This window comes from Trichoplusia ni, chromosome 2, assembly GCF_003590095.1.
Source record: "Trichoplusia ni isolate ovarian cell line Hi5 chromosome 2, tn1, whole genome shotgun sequence".
In the NCBI taxonomy this organism is placed as follows: Eukaryota; Metazoa; Arthropoda; class Insecta; order Lepidoptera; family Noctuidae; genus Trichoplusia; species Trichoplusia ni.
Window position 1 is genome coordinate 3,107,874 of NC_039479.1, and position 21,933 is coordinate 3,129,806.

At 37.6% G+C, this 21,933-nt stretch overlaps 2 protein-coding genes across 3 annotated transcripts in view; both read left to right on the forward strand.

Annotated features, from left to right (window-relative positions):
* The first annotated feature begins 370 nt into the window (after positions 1 to 370).
* On the forward strand, positions 371 to 4,775 carry LOC113503516 (putative uncharacterized protein DDB_G0286901). Of its 2 annotated transcripts, XM_026885551.1 has the most exons (4): positions 371 to 639; positions 980 to 1,980; positions 3,298 to 3,478; positions 3,554 to 4,775. In XM_026885551.1, the coding sequence occupies exons 1-4, from the start codon at positions 426 to 428 to the stop codon at positions 4,624 to 4,626; spliced, it is 2,469 nt and encodes an 822-aa protein (XP_026741352.1). In that variant the 5' UTR covers positions 371 to 425; the 3' UTR covers positions 4,627 to 4,775. The 2 variants fall into 2 exon arrangements, with proteins under 2 accessions (XP_026741352.1, XP_026741344.1); XM_026885543.1 differs by having other exon boundaries at positions 3,298 to 4,775.
* A 693-nt stretch (positions 4,776 to 5,468) lies between these two features.
* Positions 5,469 to 21,933, forward strand: part of LOC113503530 (dynein heavy chain 10, axonemal) — a 65,269-nt gene continuing 48,804 nt past the window's right edge. The window contains exons 1-28 of the mRNA XM_026885562.1: positions 5,469 to 5,609; positions 5,687 to 5,785; positions 6,372 to 6,697; positions 7,109 to 7,363; positions 7,861 to 7,890; positions 8,280 to 8,402; positions 8,950 to 9,005; positions 9,829 to 10,059; positions 10,515 to 10,646; positions 10,993 to 11,063; positions 11,145 to 11,220; positions 11,860 to 11,972; positions 12,324 to 12,498; positions 12,849 to 12,995; positions 13,205 to 13,297; positions 13,570 to 13,760; positions 14,068 to 14,266; positions 14,601 to 14,848; positions 15,214 to 15,358; positions 15,931 to 16,044; positions 16,242 to 16,422; positions 17,314 to 17,457; positions 18,566 to 18,648; positions 19,014 to 19,140; positions 19,503 to 19,745; positions 20,225 to 20,394; positions 20,952 to 21,139; positions 21,650 to 21,811. Of these exons, the coding sequence (XP_026741363.1) occupies positions 6,403 to 6,697; positions 7,109 to 7,363; positions 7,861 to 7,890; positions 8,280 to 8,402; positions 8,950 to 9,005; positions 9,829 to 10,059; positions 10,515 to 10,646; positions 10,993 to 11,063; positions 11,145 to 11,220; positions 11,860 to 11,972; positions 12,324 to 12,498; positions 12,849 to 12,995; positions 13,205 to 13,297; positions 13,570 to 13,760; positions 14,068 to 14,266; positions 14,601 to 14,848; positions 15,214 to 15,358; positions 15,931 to 16,044; positions 16,242 to 16,422; positions 17,314 to 17,457; positions 18,566 to 18,648; positions 19,014 to 19,140; positions 19,503 to 19,745; positions 20,225 to 20,394; positions 20,952 to 21,139; positions 21,650 to 21,811 (3,992 nt within the window). The 5' untranslated portion in view covers positions 5,469 to 5,609; positions 5,687 to 5,785; positions 6,372 to 6,402. The remainder of the gene's footprint in view (positions 5,610 to 5,686; positions 5,786 to 6,371; positions 6,698 to 7,108; positions 7,364 to 7,860; positions 7,891 to 8,279; positions 8,403 to 8,949; positions 9,006 to 9,828; positions 10,060 to 10,514; positions 10,647 to 10,992; positions 11,064 to 11,144; positions 11,221 to 11,859; positions 11,973 to 12,323; positions 12,499 to 12,848; positions 12,996 to 13,204; positions 13,298 to 13,569; positions 13,761 to 14,067; positions 14,267 to 14,600; positions 14,849 to 15,213; positions 15,359 to 15,930; positions 16,045 to 16,241; positions 16,423 to 17,313; positions 17,458 to 18,565; positions 18,649 to 19,013; positions 19,141 to 19,502; positions 19,746 to 20,224; positions 20,395 to 20,951; positions 21,140 to 21,649; positions 21,812 to 21,933) is intronic.

Here is a 21,933-nt window from a genome sequence, read left to right on the forward strand (position 1 = left end):
TGGAAGTCGACAGACATTCTGTTAAATCTCGCTTCATTAATCTCCTTCATTTGCCGTTTAACTTGCTTGCTTTTATTTCGTCTACAAAGATTTTGCGCCGTAAAGTATTTTTATGTTTGAAAATTTACTTTACTGTTTTGCATTGGTAAAATTTAGGCATCTGTTAGAACTGCACAGTAATAATCTTGAAACTGTATGTTTATTGTGCTTTGCTCTGTGCTTTGTAAGCTCAAAACTGAATATCTTCTTATCCATCGTCAATAACATTGAAACAGATATCAAGTTCAAACTATAAGCATCCTAAATAGTATCACCTCGAGTTAAATTGTCATTTCTCCCCCCCCCCTCGTTGTACAGGTATATTATTATCATTTTCTGGGACTTCTTATTCCGGTTATAAGCACTCCACTGAAGCAGACGCTTGCATGATTTTTTCATGTAAATTTTATATGTTTTTCGTTTCAGTGTGCCTCCCCATTACATGGGCAGCCGCCCAGAATGGCCGAGGCCCTCAGCACCTGGACCACAATGGACACGGGTGGGATATCCGGCTGGCAGTTCCCGGTGAACCCGGTAGCGACTACCCCACCCTCGGCGCTATACCCAGGACATCATTTTCCTGCGCTGGCAGAGATCCCGGTAAGATTTACATGTTTTTTTAACTGGCAAATTACCTTTAGCTATTTTGCACGGTTAGCCGAGTAGTTGAGGTGAACGCCAAATCCACAATGCGCGACGGTCGCGGGTTTGATCCCCGTGTAGGATAAGCTTTGGGATTCAACAAATGCTTGTCCCGAGTGAAACGTGATTTGAATGAAAAACCCCCGTGCGGCACAGGATTATAAATTAAATATCCTTAATGCAGTCGTTGGTTTATTTTTATAATTTTTTGTGAATCCATGTTAAATACTTTAAAATTTATTCCTGGTACTTCACAAATAAAATGAATGTTTATAAATGATTAATTTGCCTTTTTCAGGATACTATGCAGACTTAGAGACAAGCTGTCAAGTGTTCAGAGTCTGCACTGTGGGATCAACGTACGGCTTCCAATCCTTCCTCTGCCCCAATGGAACATTATTCAACCAAGCCGTGTTTGTATGCGATTGGTGGATGAACGTCGACTGCAAGAACTCGCAACAGTTTTTCAGCAACAACAACGAAAAGTTTGAAAATCTCAGGCTTGGACCGCAACTTATGAAGGATATTAAGAAAATGCTGACTCATCCCATGTTGAATCCATACGACAAGAATGCAATGAAGAGCAATCTCATCGTTATGCAAGACTACAAACCACCGATTGGCCAGCTATTCCCTAACGGAGCTTTATTAGCGGGTCCGGAACGAGCACCAAACAACGTATATGTACCAGCCAAACAAATACAACAAAACTTAGTACAAGGAAACCAAAATGATTACGCTTTTTCTGCTTCCACTCCTGACCCGAGATACATACCTTCGCCCCAAATCTCAAACTTCCTACCATTACAAAGCAACGCAGAAGTATTTCAAAGGCAAAGACAAAACGAACAGTACAACAATATTCAAAATGTTAAGGTCCAGACGACACAGACTTCACAAACTGGAAATATAATACATAACGGTCATGCAGCAAGATTTACACAGAATACTAACACTAACTATGGCAATAACAATGGTCTACCACAAGCACAACTACCACGACCCACACAAGTAACTAATAACTTCTCACAGAGACAGATCAGTTCAGTGAATTCGCAGTCGAACAATCAACAAAACTTCCAAAGAGCACAAGTTAATCGGCCACGAGCGCAATATACAGAGCCCAGGAAACTACCCCAGACAAATAATGACGCTACATACTCAAGAATACAGAACAATGAGAATATCAATAACAATCAAGGCAAACAACCCTACACATACAGTACTCCGTCGACAAACCTCCCACAATTCTCGAACAATGTTAATAATCCCGCTGGTAAGGAGTTAAAGCAGAATCTGGTAAGTACAATCAAAGATGCTCCATCAACAGTTATCACAAAAACTGTCTCGTACAGCAGAGTTGTACATAAACCAGAAATAAGTAAACCTAAATCCAGAATAACTGTTAAAACTTGGATTGTTAAGCCAACTAAAGCTGCAAGGCTCATTGCCGAACCTACTCCTTACAGTTATTCAAGGCCTTCTGTGCCACTACTCCCTTCTCCCACACCCACTGAAAGATTAATAGATGAGAGCACTCCCTATGTATATGAAAGGCCAACAACCTCAGCTCAAACTGAAAAAATAATTTTGTCAGAACTGGAATCTGATTCCGAATCCGAGGAACCTTACGTTTATAACAAGCCTACATCACCTGCCGAGCAACTACGCACTACAGAAATTGAAACAACTCGTTTCTTCACCACAAGACCTACTCGGCCCACATTTTCTGGACGATTAAATTCTCCACAAACTTCTCCCGTTCCCACTAAAGCATCACGACTTTATCTGACACCGTCCCCATTTACTTCAACTGCTAGATTTTACTTGCCACCCCCGAGAAACCCTACAACACTTCCTCGGTTGTATCTATCACCAACTGAGTTGAAACAGCCGGTATACTATCAAAGCGCTCAGTTGAGGTCAACACCAACTATTCCTTCGCCAACGCAAATAGTTTTTAATGAAAATGCAAACCAACCCTCCTTCACTCTAACTAAACATTCTCGCATAAACGCCAATCATAACAATTTAACTTTTGCTGATATTCTAACTAAGGAAAAGCTCGACATTACCGTTAATGACATCGTAAAAGATACTGACAGTATTTTAAAAACTGCTTCTCCTCCCCAGTTCGATGAGTATCCTAAGGATCTGAAATCTCTAGATTATTCTGATAATAACGACTTTGCACCTAGAACGACAACGGACAGTGGTGAAAATCTAACGTCACAAGTCCCAATGCAAACGCCAACAAAGTCCCCAAAACGTGCACGGGTTATAGCCCCACCAGCTATTAGTTTGCAACCTCCAAATGAAAATTTTATTTACCAAAATACCAACCAGCTTTCCAATTTACCCTTTTTCAAAGAATCTGCTCTGCCTAACACAATCGAGCGGACGGTTTCTATAAAAATAACTGTTCCTGAAAGAATTGCTGCATACCTGTTTAAAAATCGTAGTGAAGATTTTGATAAATTGGAAATATTAAATACTGGCAGCAGTAACTATTTAGTTCTAAGCAATAACTTGTTAGCAAAGAAAAACGCATTTAATTTTATTCCGATAGCTAAACTTATAGGAAATAAGAATTCACAAAACATTTCTGATTCACAGGCGCTCGTGTATTCATTCTTGACCGACTCACTCAACGTTGCCAGAGAGTACAACAACATAGCACAACAAGAGATACTATCATCAACAGTTGCACCGACACCGGCACAGCAAAACTTAAACAATGAAGATCTGTCTCAAATCACCAACAAAATATCACAACTCACATCATCACAGTACTCAAGTAACAGTTTTACCAATAACGCAAACATAGTTTCCAGTCAAAAAAACAATAATAATCGGCCTACTGATTTCACAAGCAACGCGAAATATACGAATGAACAAAATCCCGCTCGTCTCATGCAAACAAATCAATTAACACAATCACAAACGAAAGCTGGTCAAACACAAGGCGAATTTTACTCATCGCGATACCAAATTCCAAATGGTCAACAAAATCCTGTTAGCAGTCAAAATCAACTGTACAGTGGCCAATTATACCAATGGAATGTCCCAGATGTAACAAGTCAAATATACAACAGTCCAAATTCCGCTAACTTGGTAAACCCAAACAAATCGCAACAGACTACGCAAATGTTTAGTGTACAGCGGAGCACAAACCAAGATAATGTTGTGAATAGCTTCAAATCAAGTCCGCAATTTGAAGTTATAAAAGCAAATACGATTGCATTAAATCCTGCAAAGCTGCAGCTTGAACCGCCAAATGAACCTGAACAGTTCAATGGGCAAGAAAGCTTTAAAAGTTTATTTAACAGTGGAAACGGGATATCAGCGCATCTGGAAGACAAAATTGTGGGTACGATACCTCATCCATTAGAGGACAATAAACTGCTTACGTACAAGAAAGATCAGTCATACTTCGTCTACACAAAGTTAGATGACAACACTATAGAACAAAATACTCAGACCAATGAACAGACCAACACAAATAACAATCAAAATGCAAAACTAATAAATAACGGCAACAATATAGTTTCATACCAACTAATACCATCAGTGAGCTACGAACTAGAAGATGAAAAAGAACAGCAGCAAATTCTCAATGCATTTCAAATAGATGAATTCGGAGCCCCTAGAGATGTAATAAAAGAAAAACCTGACGAAAAACAAAATCAAGGAGAACGAATAGCAACATCCAGAATTGATTACTCCGTTGAACATCCATCAGATGATAAACAAAGCGAACAATACAATATAAACCCTCTTTACTCTGGACCTTCTTCGTACACTGCACCACAATCATCAGTAGGCAGTTTGCCTTCCAGACAAGTCGTACAAAATAATTTTATTTCTAGATTAGAAGATTTTGAAAGTAATAATAACAATGGGTACTCTAAAGATAGGCCGGCACGTCAATTTTTCTTTAAATGAGTATCTACTATAAATAAATATTATTTTTTATGTTCACTACTTACTGTACGTAATGCCAATGAACAAAAACTTAACATTGGATAAAAATAGGATTGTAAAAATAGTCGTTAGTATTGTAAATAAAAATGTAAGTGTTAATTTAAGTAGGATGGTATTCATAATTATTATAGGAAATATTTTTAGACTTGACTGCGACCAAAAACAAATCAAAAGTATAGGTATTATGATATCAATGAAGTCAAAATACTGGTAGTAATTCGAAGTGCGTTATCTTTTAATAAATGGATTTCACTTTAGTACGAGATGTGTGATAATAAATGCTTTTTAATGAGATTATTTTGTTTTAATTTATGCTTAAAAACTCAAAACAATCAGTAAAGTGACATTGCCTAATCGCACCGTTACTTCCGGTTACTTCCTTTCTTCCTTTACTGCTTTATATTCTTTATTTGTTCTTTTTACAGGCCGATGAAGTATTCGGAGATATTCGTAAGCAAAAAAATCTGATTGCTGGTAAATTAATTTGGCATCTGGCCATTCCATTTATTAGAATTTAGGAATTCAATCATTATTGTCAGCTCTACTTCATAATAAATTATTCTTGTCAAGAATGACTGCTACTTATCGTAACGTATGTTTTCACAGTGTTAAAATATTCAGAGGTTGTACGATAGGCTATATTTAAACACCCACGTAGTAATTTATTATCCTCAACTTGATAGACATTCCCTAACATTTTCTTTAACTTACCAGAATAATGTAATTATGCAGTATTTGAACGAACGTACAGCGCAGTGCGGGAAATTTCAAATCGCTGTCACTTGATTTGAAACTTGTTGCCATGGCAGTCAATAGTTGTTTTGATTTCATTGTTTTATTTACTTTGGAAACCGCTAAAACTAGTATTGATGTAGTTTAACGTAATGTAGTTTAATTTTGATAGTATTAGAAAGTAACGTTGAAAAATGGGATTTGTCGAGAAGGTTTGTGAAGTTTTCCAGTTTTTTATCTGATAGTGAACTTCTGGTGAGGTTTTTACTTTTAACTTAATGTTTTGTAGATAGCTACGTTCAATACCTGTATGAATCATATACGAAACAAGGTGTATTAAGGTGATAGCTACAAATAAAGCTTGCGCACACACTTATTAGGCATAACCGTAAGTACTTAAAAAAATTATATACTTATAACATAATATGTGTCAACTAAGAAAAATAATATCTTAGCTTTTAATTTCTTAGTTTAACTATTAAGTATGTTCTGAGAAAATAAAAGATATGAGACCATAACCTGCTTTTGCTTGTAGACTTAAGTTCAGCAATAAAATGAGCTCTATATGCTTAAAATAATAAGTGAACATTAAATAGTAATTCACTGATTGGGAGTGTAACAAATGAGTTTTAGTTTTTCCCCTTACCTATTCAAAATCTGATATCATAATGTCAGTTCAAAACGTACCACAGCAACTATGTGAAACATGCTTTTTGGTTGCGTTTATATAAATCACAAAACAATTTGATGGTCTAAGCAGGTATATCACTGGTTTTACATCTAACATCATAACGAAACAACGGTTAAAAAGTGTTTTGAAAACATTGTCTATTTACTTATTCCATCTTAAATCAATCAACTTAATCCATGACAGTCCTCAGCTGGACATAGGTATCCTACAGTTTACTTTATATCACTTTTATTTCACTTTAATAAAAACAACAAATAAATTTATCTTCTCATAAAATTTTCAGCTAACTGGGAAGACATAACAAATAAAACAAGATGTCTGACTCCGAAGTTCAGTCTGAGAATTCAGCAGGTACAGAGTTTGAGCTTGACCTGTACCATGACCCTCGTGTCCTGTGGTTCAAGGATAGAGTTCTCGCGTTCATCGGCATGGATGATGATGAGCTTTTCTATAATATGCTGCATGATATTGAATCTAGACAAAAGTTCATCAAGTATATAGCCACACCGATGAAATCTCACGAGATGTCGTTGGAAAGAAGGACCATGTATGTCTCTAAAATTATTGTGGATAAACTAATACATGAGGATAAAGAGTTTACTGAATGGAGTAAGTTTTCTTTCTATATCTTTAAAAAAAATATATATTTTTTTCTGTTTCGGGAAGGAAATATAATGTAATAGTAATATATTGGATTCTGTTTTCAAACATCAGAGAGTTTTACATTCCACAAAATAATAATGCAAGGAACTAGGTTAGTTATTTGTTCTCTGGTTTGTGACAAACTGGTATAACCGGTAAACTGGACACTATGATTCGTGTTAGAATAAACATTATCTTGGCACAGTTTCTTACTGAGTATTTATCGTTCAACCAAGAAAAAAGAAAATGTGACATAAAGACTTAATTAAGTATAAAGCCAAAACTGAATCCTAAGTTTATGTGTGGTCTACAACTCATAATATAAGCTTTCCTTTAGAGACTAGATGGCGTTGTTTCAAATATTAAAATACTTTTTAGGGATCATACCGCCACCACCTCCTCAACCTACTGCGAAAGTCGTCCAGAAACCGGGCAAGAAAGGCAAGCCAGCCGCGAAGCCGGCGCCCGTAAAGGAGGCTAAGCCTGCAAAGGATGCTAAGACTCCCCCAGTGGAGCCTAAAGAGTCTATACCGGACCCGGAAGTCGATTTCGTAAGCAGAAAAAGCCTCAAAACCATGAGAAGTGTCAAGAGCATAAAGAGTTTGAAGAGTCTTAAAGGGACGAAGAGTTCAGGTTCAGATCTTTGTCCGTATTTTATATTTTAAAACAAAACGGTATGCTATATACCGTGTATATATACATAATGTTATATACACCGTGATTTTTTTATCGTCTTACAAAAACAGCCCAGTTCATGTATCCTATGACTAGAACACGTTTATGATAAAAAAATAGGTATTTGAGATTTGAAAAATTTTTATTCAATATTATGATGCAATTCGTAGTTTTTTAGAAACACAGCTCTGTTGTGAGCGCGGTCCGAGCCTTGTAACAATGGTGAGGGGCGCGGGCGGCGACGTTTTTATCATTTTTAAGAGTATATTTCAGATTTCTCTTGTTTAATTTTCTTCGTACTTATTATCTTAGTTGATGATAAAAAATAATAATCGCGCCTAGGGGTATTTAACGTCGGATACATGAACTGGGCTGCTTTTGTAAGACGACAAAAAATCACCGTGTATAAGCGAAAAACTAACGTTTAGTTTATGCATGTTTATATCATTTTCCAGAAATGGAAGCTGAAGCTCCTGTTCAGAGTGGTAAGTTTTCCTTGTTTTAAATATTTAGTCAATCTATAAGGCAATGCCTGAAGCATCACATCCGAAGTTGTAAGCGTGTGCACAGGCAGTACAGGGATCATTTGCCGTTGAGAAGGCAATATGACACAACTGGAGAGTCATCAGGCCAAACCACAGTTTACGTGCGTTAGGAAACACTGAAGCTGTGATTCCGAACGAATTAATTCCGTATATTTAATTTTAAAATGCACTCAACTTTCAAAAAGCTGTTGCGCGGCCGTATTGCTATTTTTTTCATTACAATTCGCTCAGTGGTTTTGGAGTGCAAGCAAGACAGACTGATATACTTTCAGATTTATAATATTGGTAAGTATTACATAATATAAAAATTCTTTAATGTATTATGAAAGAGACCGAAGTCGAGACCGCAGCGGGAGCGCTCGGCGACACGGATGACGAGACGGCGGCCAACGAAATGTCCACGGATGAGTCCTCGCAACTTGTTATAGAGGATAAATATTACTTTCCACCGCGTGAGTACCTTTCAATTCAGTTTCTAGTGATTATTATTAACAGTGAAACGAGTGATAAAACATAGGTAGGCAGATAAAAAGACCAGTTGATTACTGATATATAATGGTTCCATATATTTGTGTGTGAGTATCACTGCGTTGTCTATATCTACGTTTTGCACCAGAAAGTAGTTTTCTTATTGGCCCGGTTGACTTGTATCAACGACGGGCTACCGGCTAGAGGTCTTCACTTTCTTTCACTAGCTTTCGGAACTTAAGTACATTATCTGTCCTGAGAGTAAACCACCTCGTCTTAAAGAAATATCAACATGGTTGTGGAAGTGTGACAGTGCAATACACGGCATAGAGCGCCATCTCTCTTCCACACCCGCAATTATATTATTTTCAGATGTATCGGTAGGCCTTCTGATCGTATTTGACAAAATTTCTTAACGCTGTAGGTATTATGTATATGTGTTTTATAAGATAGTGACTTTTTATAACTAATTAAAACTAGTTTGGACTTTATATTGAGATGAATAAGGTTTAATATCGTATAATTTTGCAGCACCCGAGCATTTAGATCCCGATGTCGACGGAACTTTGGAATTTTATACAATAACCGTAAGGATTAAAAAAATGTTATCACAATTCATTAAATATTGTATATTTTGGTTTAATTTTAGTAGATAGATATCTGTGTGGTTGAATGTGCGTCTACGGCAAACGCGGTCAATGGGGAATATGCATGATTTATTTTTTATTTTTTATGTTTCTACTAGTTATTACATTACCAAACATACAAATATCACGTCCAAAATATAAACTATTATGCAAAAAATTAAATATTAAAATCGCGATCAATTTAAACGCGGCCATTTTGGCGCGCTTGCTCGTGACGTCACCATTACACGAGTTCGATGTCAACAGCAAAGTGATTGGTTTACAAAATTACCAAAAAATAAATAAAGTGAGTGAATATCGACTTAATTACCATGGATACAATACAATAACAATTATTCCTCCAAAAAGAAACCATACAAATAGCTTGTTGACAGCAGACGTCTCGTGTAAAACTGACGTCACGTTTTGTTCCACCAATAGTGTTGCGTTTCGAAAATTTGCGCGGTAATTTCAAAACAGCCACTTTTTGATGATTAAATTTCATTATTAAATTAAAATAAATTCTAAAAATAATTGTATAGTGTGTTTTCAGTAGCAATAAATATTACAAAAAAAAATATTTTGTCCATATTTAAGTCACGTGCATATTCCCCATTGACTATTGTATATTAAAATAAAGAGTAATTATATTCTACTTTATTAAGTTGTACAGATTCTCTTCCAAGCATACATACAAAAATTTCAAGCCTTAATTAAAAAAAAACATTCATCAGAAAATTCTTCGTAAATTTGAAATATACAAACACCATTTCCACACCCACAGAGACAAGTTCCCCGCATCATCCAGTACCCGCGTCTGATCCCCATCTTCGGAGCCTTGACTCCTCAAACCGCTCATCGCAGCCGTCGCTACCTGTACTTCGTGCGGCTCACACAAGATGGTATCCCTCTCTCCGATAACGACCGGCTAACCACCCTTAAAATGTCGGATTACTTCCTCACTGGAGTTACTACGGGGAAAGTGTTGACGTATCTTGGATTGCATTTCAATCAGGTATTTGGGTTTAAAACATTACCTACTATTTAAATGTAGCGTAAATTAGTATCGTATCACAAATTTATTTGTCTTATTGAGAATAAATTCTTCAAACCTTAGTCCCTAATTAGGGAGGTTTTTGCCACCGACGATGCTGTTACCGAGTGTCCTGCCACCACAGTTTTTAGTACGACTTTGGTAGTTTTGGACACGAGTTCCCGTAAAGGTTTACATAAAGGAGTGGTGATATGTCCCCTGGTCAACCACTCCACCCGAATGTAGCCATAGTAATCAAATTGACGATTGAAAAAGTTTTGGTAATATCAACTTACCTTCTACAGAGGGATAACCTCCTTGCGAGAAGACATAATATTTTAGGCTGTTTAATTAATTCTTGTTTTTATTACTATACTCCCACAAAATTTTACTACAGATTAGATTAGACTTATGATATAGCCATCTTTTTTTCCTAGGCTTTCATACCTTTGTTCGAGAAGCAGTTCCGTGAGATAACTTTGACCACGGATACGAGCCAGGCGCTTCTGTCTAGACAAGTGTCGTATGCTGGCGGACATCACGCGCAGTTGGACGAGATAGGGGCACAGGTAACAAAGGAGGATTAATATCATACACCAAACATAATATCATTACATACCCATTGACTTCAATGCACGGAGGGGTAATTGTTTCACGTCCCCCACAGTGCCCGAGGTTTCGCGGTTTCGATCCCCGCGTAGGAAAAGCGTTTGTGTAATACACGAATGCTTTTCCTGAGTTTGGGTGTCTTTGTGCTTGTGACTTGATTGTAAACCAGTACACATTGCAACACAGTAATAAAAGTCCCCGATGTGTGATCCTCGCGTGTCTTCAATTTTGCTACAGTCTTTAGGTGTTGATCTTCAGTTTACTGAACTAATCACCAATCACCAAGGTTTTATTCTTTTTTTTTAGGTCAATTATCTTCGGCCTTCTGACTATAGGCGGATGTCGAATATAGCTAGAGGAGAAAATGCAGAAAGAAGGTCAGTTGCAATACTTACAAATAAGATATTTTTTGATTGCTTCATAATGTTGAGTTTAATTTCATAATTTGTTTGTTTTAGAATAAAGAACATGCACACTGAGCGCGAGGACTCTTTTGAAGCACATTCGTTACATCGACCTGCCTCCAGTGACGTAGTAAATATAATCTTAAGCCTTAAGTATAAATTAAAACTAACAAAAAGTATTAACGCGCAAGCGCAAGTGAATATAAGCACAAGAACTTCTTGACAGTAGCACGCATGCATCTATCTAAACCAACATTCTCCCCGTGTTTGGGTTTGCTACTGAACACCCTTTGTTGACGCGACGACTGTTTTTAAACGCAGGCGTATTGACATCGTTTTATGTTCTTCATAGTCGTGCATAATAAGCGCATTATTTATTTGCAAAAAAAACTTTTAAAACTTTAATTACTTTAGGGCTTGAAACCAAAAAGGTTTCAAAAGGACTTTTTTTAATGACTAATACATTTCTCACCTCCATCGTTTTTTTGTTCGATCCATTCATATTTGGAATGTTTTATACGTTTTTAAGTGTTGTTATTGTGTTTGCAAAGAATAGAGAGGTTTGGAAGAGAAATGAGGAGGCCTTTGCCCAGCAGTGGGATCATAAGCAGGCTATATAAAGAAAAGTGTTGATCAATAAGAACTTATTATCCACTTTGATGGGCGACCCTGCAGCTGCATCAGTTCATGGGTTCAAGTGTCTATAAGATACCAAACACGGTGAAGTAAATTAAACTGGCAAATTAAACGCATTGCTATACAATTTCAGGATAGTCCATTCTCAAACACATCGTTTGATATACCTGTGGTGCCGGAAGGTAAAACCTCATCGGCAGACGAAGTGATAACCGACATAAAGGAACTCGTAGGAATTGTTAACTGGTTAGTATATTTCCATTTTAGAAAAGATTTGTAAATCAAAAATCTCGAAGTGATATTGTGTGCAGTTCGAGAGTGTAAGATCTTTTCTTTGTATTATTTCGTATTCAGTCTTAGAAGGTCTTCTTACCTTATATCTTATCATTCTTTTTCCACCCTCATGACTAATAGCTACTACTTACTATTAGTTACTATGCGAGTTTTAAAACCCTCCCCGAGCTACTTGCTCCCTCAATACCGCTCTCAGGTAGGTACTGCTGTCCGTTGCGGATATGTAACGCGTTACGTTACGATATGGTTAACCAAAAAGTTCACCATTAAAAATGTCAAATAACTTTAATGTCTATATCTCAGGACAATACAACACATAGAAGGTGAGATCCAACTGCCGATGCCAAACATCCCGCTGCTGATGGAACACCACACGCACGTGGAGATTATTGACCCTGACGTCGTGGTACAGCTGGAGGAGGCTGTCATGATGTGGCAACAGCACATCGACAGCACCATTGCCGTGTGTCTGGGGAAGGTGAGCTGATAGCCATAGGTACTAGGAGACTAGGGCACGTGGGAGGTAGACTCTAGCATGGGGGGCCCGGTTGAACGAGGCGGCTGTATATTGATAGCACCTTCGGCGTGTGTCTGTCAGGTTCCCGGATACTAGAATATGCGCGTTCCAATTCCAAACGTTGGTCTTTGAAGGCGAGATTTGGAATAAATCGCAGTGAAGTTCATATCAGGATCATAGATTATGGGATGTGTACAGACAGACATTAGTAGCTAAATCTTGAAATTAAGTTTAAGTCCCTTTGTTGAAGTTCAAATAAACACTTTTAAGTTTTTAGCTTGTTTCTGTAACATGAAATATTACTTCACCAGACTCGCGAGGGCGACGGACCTGTAGCGGAGTACAAGTACTGGCGCGAGCGAGACGCGGAGATATCGTTATTGGTGGAGCAACTGAAACAGCCGATGGTCGTCAAGATCCTGCATTTACTGCAGAAAGCCAACTCTACTTATTTGGAGGTAAAATTATAAGTATTCACTCAATTTCATGAAAATTTTTGATCTGTAATCGCCGCTGTATTTTAATATTAATAAAATACTAGCGTAAATGTGTCCCACTTCTGGGCACAGCCCTCTTCCCGTACAGGGAAGTTTTGAGGATTGATCACCGCGCTTGTTCACTGCGGGTTGAAGATTTCAAATTCTACCTTAATGATGCATTTTTTCAGGGTTTTAGGAATTATAAAGAGAGACTTGTTGAACAATATAACATGGCGAGTGACAATTTGAAGTTCTTGTCGACTTTGATGCGGTTCTTCACGGTTAGTGCTTTTATTATTCTGAATTGACAACATTTGTATTTTAAAACATAGCGTATACGTATGATACCTTGTATCTTGTAGGTGAGTCATGCAAGAGGCTTTTTGCTAGTTGTGTGTAACTTTTGTTTTTGTCAGTGTACCTAATTGTACGTAGAAAAAAACAAATGTTATGAACTGAATAATTATTATTTACCGCTAAGTGCAGACGGCTGGCTGCAGAGAAAGAAGTCATACAATTTTATCACTTACCTTAAGTATAACCTGTGATTTAGGTGATAGAAGACGACTCTTCGCTTCCCCAAGTGCTGGAAATTCTGCCAGAGTTAGTGGAGAGTATCTACATGATGTGGGTGCTGTCTAAAGGTTATCGGTCAGACGAGACCATGGTGCCTCTCCTGGCAAGGATCTCCTGGGCTCTCAGCTACAAGATAGAGAATATACTCGCTGTCCACACGCTCTTTGAGTAAGTATTATGATTCGGTCGAAGCCGTTGTGTACCCACAAGTAACATACCACGAAAGGGAAAATGAATCGAAAAATGAGAGAAAAATCCCATTTAAAAGAGAAAGAGAAGTCAGGAGGTAAGTTTTTTTTACCAAAAAATGTCCAATAAAGATCATTACCTCCTCCGCCTCTTGTGGATACAAAAATATTGGTGTGTCTTTCCATCTGTCTGTATCATAGCTTCCGAACAGATTGAGTGTTTTTAATGTAGTCTGTTCTATCGAGAGTTCTTTTTGCTTTAACGCTAATCCTAAATTCAATTAAAGCAAACCAAACGACGAGGTCCTCTTCCTGTCTCGTCACTCGCAGAAGATCATGGAAACTTGGCACGCCTTGTACCGAGAGACCCGCAGGAACATAGAGCTGAGTGGCAAGGGCGCTCGCTGGGAGTTCGACCAGCCTCTGTTGTTCACACGCACCGACTACATCGGGACTGTCGCTAAGGACCTCGGAGATGTGGTGCAGGTAACTAAGTAGCAGGGTGAGGCATGAATATACTCGTACTAATATTTTTCTACTTAGTATGTTTCTATGTGATGCTTGTAAAATATGACATTGACAGACTGGTAGTTTGCCTTGATTTGCAAAATTATGATATAAATTATTTGGGTATTAAGTGTAGCTTTATTGAATATTGGTATGATATAAAAAAAAAACTACCCGACCTCTACACAAGTGCTGTTAACCACTTGAGGCTGTTTCTTCTATAATTATTATGAAAATTATGAAACCTCCATCAGATGACTCACTAACAGAATTACTAATTTCAATAGTTACACACAACTTTTTCTACCCACAGGTCCTTATAGATTTCGAGCGCATATTCGGCCTAGAACTAAAGTCCATTATAAGTGACCCAACCCAAATCGATGACGTCCGCAAACGCGTCAAGAACCTCGTCTACCCGATACGTACGATCGATTTCAGCGTCTTCGTTTTCGATAATAAGGAGAACTGGGACGCAATAATGGGAGAGTTCTGGAACGAAGTCAAGTATCTGGAGGATGAGGCTAAGAACTATATCAATCAGAGCTTCGGGAATTTAAGGTAGATTTATGAAACACCGTACTTTAGAGGGATGGTGTAGTTTAATGAATCTACTAAAGCCTTGGCATTCAATTAGAAGGCTGATTTTAAAGATACCAGTACAAAAATATGTTAACGAAGAAGATCTTCTTCCAACGTTTAGGGCTTTGCAATGAAACTCTACAATATTACCGGATAAAGGATGACGCGGTGATAGGCAGGGGGCCTATCACCACGTCGCCATCGTCCTGTACGCTTTAGCTGCATGTGGGTACTTCGTCAAATATATTCAAAATACGTGGTCCCTAGCAGTTATTTAGTACGATGATGAAATTCATTGTAATTATTTGATTCTCCGAACAAAAAATATAAAATAATATAAACAGATCATCAGAGGAAGCCCTGACGGTGCTGCTGAAGTTCCTGGAGTTCGACACGCGCGCCTCCATCCGCCAGCAGCTCGCCACCAAGTTCGACCTCGTCATGAGGCAGTTCATCAAGGAGATCACGGCTATAGAAGACAAGTTTACTGTAAGAACAACTATAAAAAAATAAGATATTTTTTAAAGGAAATTAAAATTATGTTTTTATTAATTCTGCTAAGTAGTTACTGCGATTTTATTAGTTTATTATCGACATGACCAGTTATTGGCCTGCGGTTCCGGTCAATTCAAGAAGTCAAACAAAGTTAAGAATCAGGCATTATGTTCAAGAGCAAAATGTATTATAATAGTAATTAGTTAAACTATAGCGCGATAGATGGCATTGACGTCGAATTAGATCGCGCTATGGTTTCGTTACATGAGTTGACATATATAGTTTAAAGTATTTTCAATAAATGACTCTCTCGCAGACCAAACAGTGTTGTTTTAATTTATCAGTGAAGTTCTTCAGCTCGGTGCTTAACACATTATACGGAGTTAATGTTAGATTACGAGAATTAGATGACAATCGAGGAACTCTGTGCCGACATCAAATGATAATAAATAGGTACAGGGCAGGGAGAGAAGGAGTGTTACCTTATATATTTTTTAACTTAATAGTTTTGGGTTAAGTGATATTTGGAAAATACTCAAGGTTTTTATAAAACTGTTTTGCTGCAGCGATACCGCAAGAATCCTCCTCTGATTCGCAACCATCCACCAGTGGCAGGCGCCATCTATTGGGCAAGAGCGTTGTTCAACAAGATGAAACAACCAATCATGAAGTTTCAGAAGGTAATAGCTGATACCCGTATGCAGTGCTAGCAGTAAACTAATTTGAGTTTTATGCTATTGAATTAGAGTTAAAATTTCAAATGCGATAATACTAGAACTTGCGACTCGTGGCTATATGATCCTTTTGCTTGAACAACTAAGCTAATTTGATTATTTCGTTCGTCTTATGCTTGTCTAAAACACATGTAAAACTATAGGTCCCAGAGTTAAACGATTGTGAACAGAAGAAAGAAGCGTTCATGCAATACAAGGGCTTCTCTAAAGTTATCAAGGAGTACGAAGACCAGAAGTACCGGGACTGGGTGCAGGGCGCCGTTGACTTTGTGGATAACATGATGAAAAAGAACGTGCTCAAGGTCGAGTTTAAGAAGGAGGCTGGTATGTTGACATTTAACTGAAGATGTATGCACCGTATCGAGTGTGAAAACTATAGAAACACTCTTAATTTGCCAGTTGGAGTTTAGTTTTATTTTTTCTTGTCAAAGAGTAAATTTATAATATTGTGTTTAATACTTGTATGAGATCAGCAGATATTACCACCTCAGCTTAAAGTAATATTATTTAAATGATTTTTATTTTGGAACAAATACATTCGTGTTTCAGCCTCTGTGCTCGACTCCCCGGTGGCCTAACGAACAAGGTGATAACTCTCTAATAGATCATCAAATCGACGAAATGCCCTAACACAGGCGATCGTAAATAGCTAATCTATGCGGGTGTGAAACAGAGACACCGCTGGACCTTGTGTAAGCGAGATGGCGCATTACATGGGGTAGCCATGTAATGCGCCATTTCTCTTCCACAAGTTGCTGGTAGGCTCTCAGTTTCTCTCTACCTTTTCCGTCACAATAAGACTGTTAAATAGTTATAGGATAACTATGAATGCGTTTAACTAAACTTTCTTATTAATTTAATGCCAGCAAACGGAGAGTATGGTGGTAAGATCGTTTTCTATTTTAGTAATATATTGGACTTTATAACGCAATCATGTTCCTTATGAGCCCAACATAACACTAAAATGTAATTTTTCGCGTCGGTTGTTAAGTGAAGTGAAAATTTAATGGAACACATGGATGTCATGGACTTTCACGCCCCGATGAAGGCTGAGAGGTATGCCGGACCCTTACCGGCTAAAACCACTGGATAGCTTCACTCTTCCCCTATACCCGACACCACGGAAACGCGATGCACACTATCATAATAAAACTATTGATTACCTTTACCTTAACCCAAATTGCCAACGTATTACAAGCCAGTTCTTCGCTACAGTGGCTACACCAGCAGCTAACCGTGGCATGGAGCTCACAGCCGCCGGCCGGGCGCACCTCGCTAAGAGACGGTCCAACGTGTCCCTGACGCCGAACGATGTTGTCAACAAGGAGATAGCTGATAAACGACGCAGGGATAAGGCGTGTAAGTATAATGGACTAGTAGTTAGTTTAAGGACATGTTGTAGTAATATATGTCTAGAAAATATAATTAGTCCGCTGAGTAGATTCCTAAAAAATATTGAATGTGTATTTTTTTGTTAAATCTAAAATAATGAATACCTAAAATACCTTTGTCATCAAATGAGTCTTGAGGCATACGTAATGTTTACTCTTCAATATCCGTATAAGATCTTATAAAAAATATATTTTTTACCATCTACTTAAGTAAAATCGCTTAAACATGAACCAAAACGCTTAAAGTTCATAAGAAGTTTATAAGCCTAAGTTAAACAAAATCATTTTTATTTCATTATTCCACGTCCCTTAAGCCCTGTCCACGTACCGTAACATGAAAACAAAATTAAGAAACATGCATAAAAAAGTAATCTAGAAAATGGATAAAGTTGCTTACGAACTCGCATCATCATAAATTAATTTGAACTTTTGTATTAAGGATATAAATGTTTCCTAAAGCTTACAAACCACACGTCTGAGGCGATTAAATTATTCAAAAAGAATATGCGTTTAGAGAATTTTTAAACTGTATGGTGGGACTTTCACAACTAAAGAACTCACATGCGTCAAACAAGTATCTGAATCACACTAATGCAGATATACCAAGCTACATAGTTACATTTCGTCTAGCAACAAGAATTCATTCTACTACGAAAGAAAACTAAAATTTTGGAATAAACTTACAGAATACTTGTTGAACATTCTAGTATAAGCATAATTCGAAATACTCCTATTCGTTACAATTAGTTTAAATTAAATCTTGTGTTTAATTATCGATCTGACAGTCAAACAGTAAGCACAAATTTTTGAGATCAATTAAAATCAAATCAATTGATTTGCCTGCCTTAGCTTACAAATTTACCAATAAATAATAAATTTATTAATAAATGAAATGTGTGATTCCGTACATGGATGTCGTCAACAAATTAACGCCAACGAGTACAAGCCTCACTAACTCGGTTTCGGTTTTTGTAACGACAATAACCGAATAATTTTTGTGGTCACACAAGCAATCTGCTAAGAGTTGCAGCTTGTCAAACTATCACTTGACTTTTCCAATTATGTTTTTTTTTCAGTAATGTTAATGAGGATACCTGGACAGCACTATGAGAATGTGAGGTCACCTAGTTCTACGTCGCTGTTAGCTAAAGAAGGATTGGTAAGTACTTATTAGTAACTTAAGGTCCTACAAGCACCAAGTTGTTTACTATTAACTTAGGTCCCAGATCTTAAAGTATAAGTAAGTATTATTGCATCCTGTAGAGACACCACAATACGCGGTGTAGAGCGGCGTCCGGTCCCCTTTAATTTTGCAAATGTTTGAATGGAACAATAAACAAATCTACTGGGATAATGTAAATAAATCAGAGTTCAATGGGCGTGCTTGCAAATGAAAGAGCTTTACCTATTAGTGAGTCATTTTTACACAGCCTTTATATCCCACTGCTGGGCAAAGGCCTCCCCCTTTCTTTTCAGGCTGCGAGAAACATTAACACTCAGATATTAATGCATGTTATTTCCCAGACGGATGTGACATGGCGTGACCTGACGGTACACAAGCTCATGCAGGAGTTCCAGCTGGAGTTCCGGCCCAACTTCAACAGGCACATCTTCCAAGTTATACACGAAACTGAACTGCTTGAACAACTAGGTATCACATGCTATAAGGATATAGATTTGTTGAGTTTTTATGTGTAAAGGTGACATAATAACACTCATATGTATGTTTGTACCTCGCTGCTCGCGAAATATAAAGCAGGCACCTCATACGTGCATAAAAATATGTAGAACACAAACAAATTATGTAACAAACAATTTTTTCCAAACAGTTAGGTTGAATTTCGCATAAGGTTGTATTTAAAAAAAATCATTGAGTAAATTTGGCAACAGTAAAATAAACTCTGTGCAACATTAATAAAGACTATAATCAATTTGCTGCCTCCCACTCAACAAAGTACTGGTTCTTTTATTATTATTAGAGGGTATTCATGCGTACCTATAAAATGTTAACAGGCTACGACTTACCGGCAACACTCCGCGACGTTGCCATGCAGAAATCTAGATTGTACTACGAACTTGAGGCTTTGGAGAACGTTATAGCCAAGTACAACAAGAACACGACGTCGCTCAGCCGTTCTGAGACACATCTCATGAAGAAACACCTTCTAGATATGGAGAGGCACATTCTGCCCGGACTTACAAGGGTGACGTGGACCGCGCTCGGTATATGGGACTATATTAAGGATATTACCAAAGGTTTGTACCAAGAAAGTATTCCTAAAGATAAATAGTGTAGTTCCCATATCAGTAATTCTGAAGCACTTAGTGTAGAGAGCGTAGAGAAGACTCGGAAATGAACCCTGGGCGGCTCTTGAAATTGAAATGCGTGAAGGAAAAGCTATTAGTATTACTAATACCACGTGGGTTTATACATAGTACTCTGAATAGAGAATTGTGGAAAGATATGGGGGAGGGTTTTGTTCAGCAGTGGGAAAAAGTACGCTAGATAAAATAATTGTATATATGTAGTATGCAGTATACAATATGTGCTCATAAAGAATCTCTCAGTCCTTCTAAGGACTTTAGTCAACGAATGTTATGGTGTAATGACAATAATGGTTTTTTCTCGACCTAGTTTCTAAGCAACCAAACTGCTGGTCAACGGCTATTTCTTATTTCTCCTTCGATTCTAGCAACACCTACTGCAGTACTCATCTTTGTTAATTGTTTAACAGTTGAGAACTCGTTGCAAGCCGTGTACAAACAATTGAAGATGGTTGAGAAAGAGGTTCAATTCTTAGTGGATCAATTGGAGGCGTTTGATTTGTTCCCGCTTGTGCGTCCAGTAGACTACATTGATCCATGGACGGATAAGCCTGATCCTACTTGGTTATACCCTTGTAAGGTGAGTTGTATATGAATAAACTTTACTCGCATTTTATAATTGTCTGGATTTTAAAAGAGACTGCGACCCCTGAGTTAGTTTCGACATTTCTTCTCAGGGTAGTTACTAGTTAGATAAGAAATGTCGACTCCATCGTTCTCAAAAAGACATGTAAGAGTGATGATATATCCTATTTGCAGAATAAATGATTAATTTCATAATTTTGAAAGAATAAAGCGGAGTTAGCCTTAAATTTAAAATACCTCTTAACTCTTTAGAATTGAGTTTAGTTTGTAGTAAATAGGCTTTCATTATTTCTATACTGAGCGCAAACGAACAACTAAATATTTTCCGAAGTTTTCCTTTTGTACTTTTTTATACTAAACTTTAAACTTTACTTTTAAATTAAAAAGAGCAGTTGAACGTATATACCCATATTGCCTACTCAAATACTACTATAATAGTATATAGTAAGTTAGTAGTATAGTAAGTAATAATACAACTAAATAGAGAATATTTGCCATTAAAAAAATAACAATTTAATTAATACTACTTTTATAAAAAATGATTCCCAACAGACATATTTCGTGGAGGTAGAAAACGAGCGTTTGGAACGTATAGCGCACCTGTCCCGCATCTACGACCGCATCGGGCCGATCCTCATGAAGCTGGAGTACCTCATCCTGGGCAGCAGCACCGGCACCTCCGCCGTCATGACCGCCTACTACTCCCACTGGGAAGAGAAGATCTTCAAGTGTCTTGTCAGGTCAGGTGTCCTTCATATTGTTAGATAGGAACCTCGTAAAGGTTAAGGGAAAACGACTTCACAGGTCAGATGTCATTAATATAATTCCTGAATATTGGTATAGGAACGTTGTCGCATTAAGGGTAATGACGTCAGCTTACAGTCCAGCAGTATTTCAAAATGGCTTCCGATAGAAGCGCTGTCAAATTATGTCATAGCAGGGATTTATCGTGATATTTGTTTGATTCAACTCTTCTGTATTTACAGTTGTGTTGTTATTCTGTTTCCTGTCAAAACACATTCGATCCTATATTTCGTGTAGTATATTTCTTTACCTTCACAGTTTTATATTGAAATTTATAAAATTATTTCACCTGATTGACTATCGAAGACCATCTAGGACATAAACAAGGGTACTTTCCAGATCGTTTCAGTCTTAAACTAATTCTTATAAACAGAAATCAAATGGCAGAAGCATTCAATATCAAGCAGAATGATTGTACAACAACTACTAACAGCTTCCTCTCACAGACTGACGATGGAGAACCTGGAGCAGTTCCAGCACATGCTGAGCGAGAAGACGCCGCTGTTCCAGGTGGACGCGGTCCTGGTGCCGCCGGACATCACCATGCGGCCCACGCAGACCGAGGTCTGCAACATACTCGGATACAATGTTAAACATTTCTTGAATAGGTATGTACGTACGACCGTATTTCTATATAACATAGAGTTCAAAGTTGCTAGACAGTTTTGCGATGTCTTAGTCACTGTTAAACGGAATGACTAAGATAGTGTGACATGTTGTGTAATCTTAA